At 34.1% G+C, this 10,393-nt stretch overlaps 1 protein-coding gene across 1 annotated transcript in view; it reads right to left on the bottom strand.

Moving 5' to 3' along the window:
* Window positions 1-516: 516 nt before the first annotated feature.
* The window catches only part of LOC114329908 (transcription factor Sp9), a 159,388-nt gene continuing 149,511 nt past the window's right edge, over window positions 517-10,393 (bottom strand). The window contains exon 2 of the mRNA XM_028279181.2: window positions 517-6,775. Within this exon, the coding sequence (XP_028134982.1) occupies window positions 5,444-6,775 (1,332 nt within the window). The 3' untranslated portion in view covers window positions 517-5,443. The remainder of the gene's footprint in view (window positions 6,776-10,393) is intronic.

Below are 10,393 nucleotides of genomic sequence, written 5' to 3'. Positions count from 1 at the left end.
TGTGTGATTTACACAGTATCTTTAGTATTTTGCAGTGTACATTGTCCGGACATGCTGAATTTTGGTTTTTATTGCTTCATTGGCATCTTATATCTCTGACTTAAGGATATAAGTTCCTGTTTCTCTTTTTCCATGCAGATAATTCTCATTCCTGTCCGATCCAAACAATTCTATTCTAGGATTTCCATGTCTTTAAGATCCTTGATGGCTCCGAGATAAGTTTTGCATCGCTATCTTTAATGCCGTTGGATGACGTATTGAATTGATTCTTGTTTTGTCATTGTTTTTATTGTGTTTGCATATTGTAATTGTCGAATTTACTTGCGTATTGTTCTTCTTCCCTACATTCGTTAGAAAACCATTTTTCTTTGGCTTCTCGAATTTTTATTCTTATGTTTTTGTAAACTTCTGTTATTTCTTACGTCTCTCATCCATCATATCCATGATTTCACCAAGTTCTAGGAAGTAGTGTTCATAAGGATTCACATGAAGAGTTATATCAATAAAATAAAAAGATTTTTCCAGATTTAGAATTATATTTTTATACTCAACGTGTTCACAAAAGCTCTTAGACAATAATTTACAGATATAGTTTACAATTTACAGAAAATACAGACTCTTTGGCAAAGAGAAACATTTGTGTACGAAACCGTTTCGCTAAGGTGAGAAAAATTTTATTATAACTTTTGAAAATGAAGCTAATTACAGTTACTGCTAATTTCTTTGTATACACAAAAATAACGTACAATACAAGCACTATGACTTTATGTCAGTTTTTGAAGATGAATGTAACAGAAATCTTATTTATGCAGATAACTATTGCTAACAATGCGTGATTACAATTTTAATATTATCACAACTTAGAGATAGACATTTACAAATATCTGGCATTGTTTTCCCATAAATCTACAATGGGAGTGAGACAAGGAGACACCATTTCTCCCAAACTTTTCACCCTTGCGCTAGAAGATATTTTTAACAAATTAGAGGAATAACTAGAGTATAAACATCGACGGGTCATACTTAAACTATTTGAGATTTGCAGATCTTAATAATAGAAGATAATACTCAAGAATTAAATGAAATGTTACAACAATTAAATGAAGTTTCCGGGGCGGTAGGCTTAAAAATGGACTACCTACAGTAAAACAAAAATAATAACCGAGGACCAGAGACCAGACAAATATAACAATACAAAGCCATACCATAGAAAAATGTTGAACAATATGTATATCTGGGCCATGCCATCTAGCTGGGATAACCAAATCAAGATGCTGAAATTAAAAGAACACGACTTTCCACGTCTTTTAAAAGCACGTTTATTCCCATAGACTTAAAGAAAAAGGTTTATAACACCATGCACACTACCAGTTTGAACCTATGGCCTAGAGACCGTAGCCCTTACTAGAAAATCTGCTAAAAACTAGAAACAACGCAAAAAAATGGAACGAATTATGCTTAGAATATCGCTGAGAGACAAGGTCAGAAACACCGAGATAAGATGTAGAACGAAGATCAGGGATATCTTGGAAGAACTTAAAAAAATGAAATATCTAACAAAATTGGTTTTATAGTTAACATACATTATAAAAGCATTTTAAAAGTTTTCTCACCGCTTTCAAAGAAAATCTAGATTTTTAAAAGAAAATATTACGAAAGAAGTTAAACTTGATATGTGACATTTATAAAACACGTTTCTCATTCACCATATACTTACACATAAATTTTTATATTTAATATTTACAATAACATAAGCACATAGTAATAGTTCTTTAGGGACAGCGTCAGTCATTCAATTGTAAAATCAAACACTTTGTTTACTATATTGTTTACTAGACTGTTTGGATTGTATTACTAGACTGTTTGGATTTAAATTAGATATACACCCTTTAAATGGCAACACTGCGCGCTAGACGTAAACATTAGCAAGTGTAGTTGTACACAACATACAACATTATAGTTGTAATTAGTTATCAACGACAGAGTATCAATTTTACAAGCAAAATAGAGATGGCTATTTCGTTTAGTTTTTGAAAATACTTGGATAATCGTTACTTGCATAATCGCTTAGCTAATTCAATGATTTAGTTAATAGGATTATTTTTCACTAACCATGTATTCAGTGATTACAATTATTTATACATATACCTACCTACTATGAAATAAAAAATAATAAATCGAGAAAATAGAAAAATTGATAAAGTGATTTTAATAAAATATTATTACTAGCGGAACGAGTTGATAAATTTTGAACATCTTTAACAAATAAAATATGTATACAATTAGACAGCAATGTTTTAGCGAATTTAGAGTTTCCACCAGTGCCTTATATCTAATCAAAAACCGAACAGTCTGTATTATGATACCCTGCAAAAAATCCTGAAGAGGTATTTTAAAACGTTGTTTAAAAGTGGCAAACATTGTTTTATAACTAATGTGTAAAGACGACTCCAGAAATGTATCACTAGTTGCACCTCTAGTCCTTTCAAAACCAAAAAAAAATGCAATTACCCGTTACTTATTGCAAATTAGTATTTTACAAGTCAATTGGAATCTTTAAATGATTTTCAAAAATTTGAAACGTCATTTGGTTAAAAACTCGCAGGTTAGTAATAGCTTAATTTTTTCGGACTAAGTATATCAAATCGTTACTTTTAAACAGTACGGATAGAAAATTACATTTAAAAAAATTACTGCTGCTGTTAAAACTTTGTTGAAATATGTTAAGATAGCTTTATACAGAAATTATATCTGTTATAATCATTTTATGAAAAATCTTGACTACAATACAAAATAGTGCAATGTGAACATATTATGCGTATAGACCTGGATCCCGCGTATGAAAAAAAAAGTTGATTAATAACAAGCTGAAAATTTGTTAATAGCTTAACGGTGTCTAGTCGGACAAACTTTGATGTACGGGAACACTGGAACAGGGGAAGTTTTAATTGTAAAACAGTTTAAAAATTTGAAACGTTAGGTTACGAAAACGTCCCATGTATTTTGTCGGACAGAACATCCAATTGATTTGTACCCTTTCATTAAACTCTCATGCAAAAATCAGACTGCTGTTACTAACCAACATGATTCCTGTCATTTGACATATTTTAAGTGTTCCACTCATTAAAGTGTTCAGTTGGTGATAAACACCAGTGTGATTTTTGCATGAGAGTTTAATGAAATGGTAACAAATCAATTGGAAGTTCTATCCAACAAAATACATGGAACGTTTTCGTAGGCTGACGTTCGTAATTTTTAACCTGTTCCACAATTAAAACTTCCCCTGTTCCAGTGTTCCCATACATCAAAGTTTGTCCGACTAGACACCGTTAAGCTATTAACAAATTTTCAGCTTGCTATTTAATTAATCAACTTTTTTTTGGTACGCGGGATCCAGGTCTAGTAGCTTCGAATGAACTTCCACGGAACAAAATAATTTTCCTTGTAATTGTCCTTGTATTACATACCTTTGTTGTATGTTTCAAATACGAGTATAAATAGAGAAAGCTTTTAAGTACAAAGTACATTTTAAATTATTGTATTCTGCATTTTATGTATTCTGCAATTTTTTAATTGATATAAAACACAAACGAATAATTATTGTTTCTTTCTTTCGATATAAATTGTGGTTAATTGTTAGAATTTTTTGGCAATTACCCTTTCATACATTAGATTACGCAATAGAGTCGGAACTCTCAAACTATCAGTTGCCATTTTCACTCTATAACACGGTTGGGTGGTTCAATTAGGCCGAAGATCTACATAGAGCAACAATATGAGGTGTTATTGTAGTATATCATCTGAGAGAAATTCATTTTGCCACAGCTTGACAAGCTAGCAAAGAGACAGGCAGATTCGCACTGCATGTAGAAGGATTAAAGCGAGTAAACTGATAAATTGTGCAGCAGCATGGAAACGTTTTTTGATTGAGGATCTCAAGAGGAGATTAGTTGCATTTTGTAATGAATTCATAAGTCGTGAAGACAACTTTTGGTTGAAAGTTACATTTTCCGATGAAAAAGTGTTTCAATCATATAGCAATGGTCGAATAAGAGTTTATAGGCCGAGAAATCACAGGTTTGATGAACGGTACCTATACTCATCATTTAATAAATAGTGGAGGATTATCGGTCAACGTATGGGAATGGATAAGTGCTGAAGGTCAGAGCGTTTGTTCCCATAAAGAAGAAAAATTAACAGAAGTATATTACATATAACATATTCTTGAGAATGACAAATGGCAACAATGCGAAACACCAATATTTTGTTTCGTGGAGCAGGGCCCATTTTACCACTAGGCCCGTGAGACACCTGCCTAGGGCCCGTATTTGAATGGGGCCCGGAAAGATCACCAAACAAAACATGTTTATTACAATAACAAAACAAATTTTCAAAATTCTTTCATATTACGAACAGGAAATGATAAAAATGATAACCTCAATGCTCTGATAATTTCAATGCTCTTTAAATGCATTAATTTTTTCGAATCCTCAAAAAACTAATAAATATTTTTTAAAAATTTAGACGCAGAATGAAAGATTACATTATTATCTAGGGCCGAATGTCCCTTGAATAAATAAAAAGTTTCTTTTGAATAAGATACATATTTAAAATTAAAAATCCCACTCAATTTTCTCTTCTTTTTTTCACCCCTGTAACTTATTAAAATAAACATTATCGAAGATTTCAGGGACTTTCGGCCCTCGGACGTAATCTTTCATTCTGCTGCGTTTAAATTTTTCAAAAATACTTATTAGTTTTCTCAGGCTTCGAAAAAAACGAATGCATTTAAATAGCATTGAAGCCGCAAGTTTGCGCGTAAAAAGTTTAAACAATGTTTAATTATTTAAGTATAAATTTTATTTATTGTTAATAAAAATTTTATTTTCTTGTGCAACTATATTTCTATTAAATAATTAATACATTTAAAAAAGTTATTATTATTATTAAATTATATTTAGGGGACCGAGCATTGTGTAGTGCCTCGGGCCTGATTCGAAGTAAAATAGGCTCTGCCGTGGAGTTTCATTCGAGGCTATGTACACGTTCCACTATTTTGTAGGATAGCCAAGATCTTTTAACAAAGATTTAAAAAGCTTTACTAAAATCAGAATGATGATATGCCGATGAAAAATATGAATACGATAGATAATTGTTTTCTTCAGTTCACAATTACATCCACGAACTATTTAATACTTCGTACTCTACACTATTCACCGTTACTATCAAACCAAAGTAGACAGATCAAAGAAAGCTAAAACAATCAGCTGTATACCAGAAATTAAGTTAGTATCAATTTTTACAAAGCAATGGCCAGCACTGTCGTTATAAATGTTTTCCATTCACAGAATTTTATTTACAAAACTTTATAACAATATCACTTTTGGGGGGCCGCACGCTAGCGGGGATAACTGGGGTACAACAGCGTAGGGCCCCACCTGCCTCAAACTAATCCCGGTGGCTTAACATCCAACCCCGTTACCATGTCCAACCCCATGTTTGTTGGAGGCGGTGGAGTTTGGTTCATTGAAGCAGGTGAGTTTACGTTATTCGTTAAATCACTTTGACTATTTTCTTCTGAATCACTACAACTATCTGAACTACCTTTTTTACCGTTACCATTATGAGTTTTCACATGTTTGGCTAGATGATCAGATCTCATGAATCGTTTGTTGCATACAGGACAAGCGAACCTTTTTTCTCCTGTGTGTGTTCTTAAATGCCTTTGCAGCTCATCAGACCGTGTAAACCTCTTTCCGCAGAACAGCCAATTACATACGAAAGGTCGTTCGCCAGTGTGCCACCTCAAGTGTGCTTTTAGATGAGACGTCTTACCATATACCTTTCCACAACCTGGTATGTGGCAACTATGGATATTCTTTTTTCTTAGATGAACACCAGCTGGACCTAGTCTTTCGGCTTCCTGACAATTTGGACAGTCGCACGTTGCTCTTCCTGTATACCTTCTTTGAGACCTAGGAGATGGTACTTGAGGAGGTAAACCGCCAGTACCACCTGTTGGTGAAGGTGTCGAACCAGGTGCATGCAAACCAAATGAAGCTCCTACGGATTGAGCACCAGGTAACATTGATTTATACGTATCTTGTAAAAGATGTTGTCCAGAAGATAATAAGTGATTAGATGCAGCCAAAGAATGAGTTAAACTAGAATAATCTGGGGAGTAGTTGGCAGCTGCCATTTGTGCATGCATTCCAGCTGCACCACTCATATCTAACCAACTGCCTGCTGTTGAGTGAACATCCCACCATGCGTTTGCCGAAGCTACCGAATCACTTTTTATTCCGGTATGGTGTGTTGCACTAGACATCGTATTAAAAGGCCAGGTTTCGTATGGATGTCTGGAATATACTGATCCTAACGCTGCGTGATGAGCAGTAGCAGCACCCTCTACTTTACCTAACAACGAACTCTGATGGTGGTGGACGTGCGAATTATCCGCTACAGCTGGTTGAGTAGTAGCACCAGGGAAATACAGATCACTTCCATAGGAAGCAGTTGTGGGAACGCTCGAGCAAGAAGTCATTACTGATCTCGAGTACGTTGGATTAGATGCAGATGATCTCTGTGATGATAAAGAACTAGACGATGAAACGCAGGTACTGCCTGGAGATGGAGCTCCTTGTGGACTCTTCTTCCAAGGATGAAAACCTTTTCCTACTGCTGCGTCGGCTAATGGGGGAGGGGATTTGCTCGAGAGCTTATTGCACTGAGCTGCTAGCATTGCCAGCGGAGTCCCTCTAAGACTGGGATGGTCCTGAAACAAAGAAAGATCTTTATTAATATTTTGTTCAAATTAAAAATATTTTTATGTATGTTTTAAAGCCTAAATTTATATACAGGTTTATACAGGTTTATAAAGGAATAATCCTAATAATAATACAAATTAAAAGTTGCAAGGAAGTAACAAATATAAAAAGATTGTGGCTAAATAACATAAGAAAGTGGATACTCTCAAATATGTATGCGTATATACTAAAATCACAATAACGATCAGTGGCGGATCTACAGTGAGGGAAAAAAAAGGGAAATCCCCCCCCCCCCTGAATAGGTCCAAATTTAAAGAAAAAATTGTTGAAACAACAACATATTAGCTGATATGAAACTTAAACCACATAAGGACAAATCCAACCCAGTAAACACGCCAGTTATTAAAATTAAGGGAACTCAATGCATAATAAGAATTAGAATGCTTAAGAATTAGATCTATTCTGAGCAACTCTCAGCTGAACTTACAACTAAGAATCAAGTTCCTAAAATGTTATGTGTATCCTGTATTACTATATGGATGTGAAACATGGATCATGAAGGTTAACATGATGAACAAATTAGAAGCCTTTGAGATGTGGTCGTATCGTAGAATGCTCAGAATATCTTGGGTTCAACGCATTTCAAACAGAGAAGTCTTAAACAGAGCAGGTCAAGGCGAAGGTGATTTAATGAAGATGATAAAAAAGAGAAAACTTGAATATCTGGGGCATAAAATGAGAGGTAGCAGATACATGATGCTGCAGTTAATACTCAATGGAAAGATCGACGGAAAAAGAGGAATTGGTCGAAAGAAATATTCATGGCTCCGAAACCTTCGTCAATGGACTGGCTTATCAGCAGATCAATTATTACATGCCGCACAAGATCGAGAACGATATCGGCAAATAGTTATGGAAGCTACCCACGCCTAAAAATTTGGGCACGGTACTTAAAGAAGAAGAATGCATAATAAGTTATTGTTTGTGTCTTTTATGTAGTTTGGGTTTATCTTTTTTATGTCTTTTGGCTGATGTTTCATTGGAATTTTCCATTATGGTATTTTTAGAAGAATTAGATTAGATTAATTAATAATGGTATGTTTTAAAGCTTGTAAGCTGTAAAAACAACATAATTTCAGTATTATTCCTGATCTTCTCAAAAGTGCTAAATTCAATGACTCCCCCTTTTATAATATGTAGTTTTTCTTGTACACATGTTTCTATATTATGATTGATGACTATTACCTACATGATAAGATATATTCCGACTGCTATGAACTGAATTCAACGCTTTTTTTTATATTAGAAGACGGTTATTACGACATGAGTTCATCACGAAACTCGAGTTTAATTAAATACTTTTTTACAAAAAAAAAACTTCAATCAAATTAAGCTCTACTAGAGCCTTGTGACATTTTCATAAATTTTTTTGTTGTTTTCGTCGGTTGTTTTTTGTGAGCTCGCCGGAAAGAAATGACGTATCTGTTCGGAGTCCCTCTAAGTGCCGCTTTAATCAAGAACATAATGAAAAGTTGGCGCCTCCTCGTCGCGAGCCAACACGCAACTGCCACACACAAAAAGAATTAAAAAGTAGCCCAAGTGACCGCTGACCGGTGCCGCGTTATTACTCCAAGTCTTTCTTTGAGGGATCTAATGGTTGCTAGAAATCGCCGGGCCATTTTAGAGACATTCAAGGGCGGATCCAGGGAGGGGGCCATGGGGGCCATGGCCCCCTCCGAGAATTTAAAAAAATATAAATTTAAATATTTGCAGTTCAAATGTTTTTAGTTTCAAACACATGTATTTGTACAAAACAGGAGGTAAATATGTTGTCTAGACTAGAATCGAATAAAAGCATTAACAAAATTTTTAAAGAATGACATAGGATGTTTTGCAAATCAAAATGTTAATAATTTTACAAAATGCCAATTTTTAGAACGGCCTTGGCAGCCATCAAAATCGTATCAATTTCCATATTGTGTACACACAAAGGAATAGAAAAGAAATGAAGCATTACTTGGGTCACCAGCACTTAGAACAGAGGAGTTGGTTGGTACTTTCGCACAGTCAAAAGGGATTGTTTATCAAATATTGCGTTTTATTTTTCTAACGAAAAATGTGGTCAGAATAAAGGGATGATAGCCCAAAATCTTGTCACGAAACATTTAACATCTTTCGCCAAAGTTATGGTCAAAGACAAACCCATGAAAAAACAGCATACCACAAGGAGTGCGTTCAGGTGGGGCTGGATTTTCTACAAAGTTATCGCAACCCGCAAAAGTCAGTCATTAACCAGATAGACTCTCAGAGGTTTAAATAGGTACAAGAAAATAGAGAAAGACTACGACTAATAATATAACCTATAGTGTTATTAAGTCGACAAAGTACCCTCTAAGAGGCCATCCTGATGATAGCCTTCTGCTTCTGGACGAAGATGCTGAACCTAACAATGAGGTGAATTGTTAAGGTTTAAAATCGCATCAAGAGATAAGACTCTTAAACAACACCTATCCACAGCATCTTTCCGAGCAACGTACATTAGTAGCACCAGTCAAAATCAATCGATAACATGTTGTGATGAAGACATAATTGCACAAATAATGAATCAGGTTCAAAGTGCAAATTATTACTCTGTCATATTTGACAAAATGACCGACGTATCCCTCGTGGAACAGCTTTCTCTAAATTTAAGATACATAAATACACAATAACAACATTCGTGAAGACTTTGTTAAGGTCATTGACGCTTATGAGAACATAAAAGTAATTACTGAAAATCAGAAAGAGGGAAAGAACAAGGCCTGACAGGAGAAGCATTGGGAAAAATAGTATTAAACTTGTTGAAAGAACTGCACTTGAATCCGAAGAAATATGTAGGAATCTTTACTGACTTTAATAATACTTTAATAACCATAAGTTTTGAATGTCTTTATGGCACTTAAAAGTGTGTGAAAAGTGCCTTAAAACTCACCATTGAAAACAACATTTTTTTAAAAATTATCCCAAGACCCTCCGGTACCCCTCTCCAAAAAAAAGTTCATGGACCCTCCCGAAAATCGGTTCTGGATCCGCCCTTGGAGACATTAACGTACCAGGAATATCAAAAATTATTTAAAAATTTTAATAGGTCTTTATATACTTCCTAGAACCACTTCAATGTGAATTCTCCGGAAAATACTAGGAAATCACATACGAGAAGTAAAAGCACAAGAAATAGATAGAATATAAACAAAAGTAACAATAAATAAATTTCAATAACAATATGTACCTATGTATATACAGGGTGTCCCGAAATGATTGGTCATAAATTATACCACAGATTCTGGGGTCAAAAATATGTTGATTGAACCTAACTTACCTTAGTACAAATGTGCACATAAAAAAAGTTATAGCTCTTTCAAGTTACAAAATTAAAATCAATTTTTTTCAATATTTCGAAAACTATTAGAGATTTTTTATTGAAAATAGACGTGTGGCATTCTTATAGCAGAAAAATCTTAGCAAAAAATTATAGTGAAATTTGCGAACCCCATAAAAATTTTATGGGGGTTTTGTTCCCTTAAATCCTCCTAAACTTTTGTGTATGTTATATTAAATATATATAAAAAAAATGTAATATTATATAA

This window comes from Diabrotica virgifera, chromosome 3 (genome assembly GCF_917563875.1).
Source record: "Diabrotica virgifera virgifera chromosome 3, PGI_DIABVI_V3a".
Taxonomy (NCBI): domain Eukaryota; kingdom Metazoa; phylum Arthropoda; class Insecta; order Coleoptera; family Chrysomelidae; genus Diabrotica; species Diabrotica virgifera.
The sequence above is the reverse complement of the archived record's forward strand: the minus strand, read 5'-3'. Positions and strand labels throughout refer to the sequence as shown.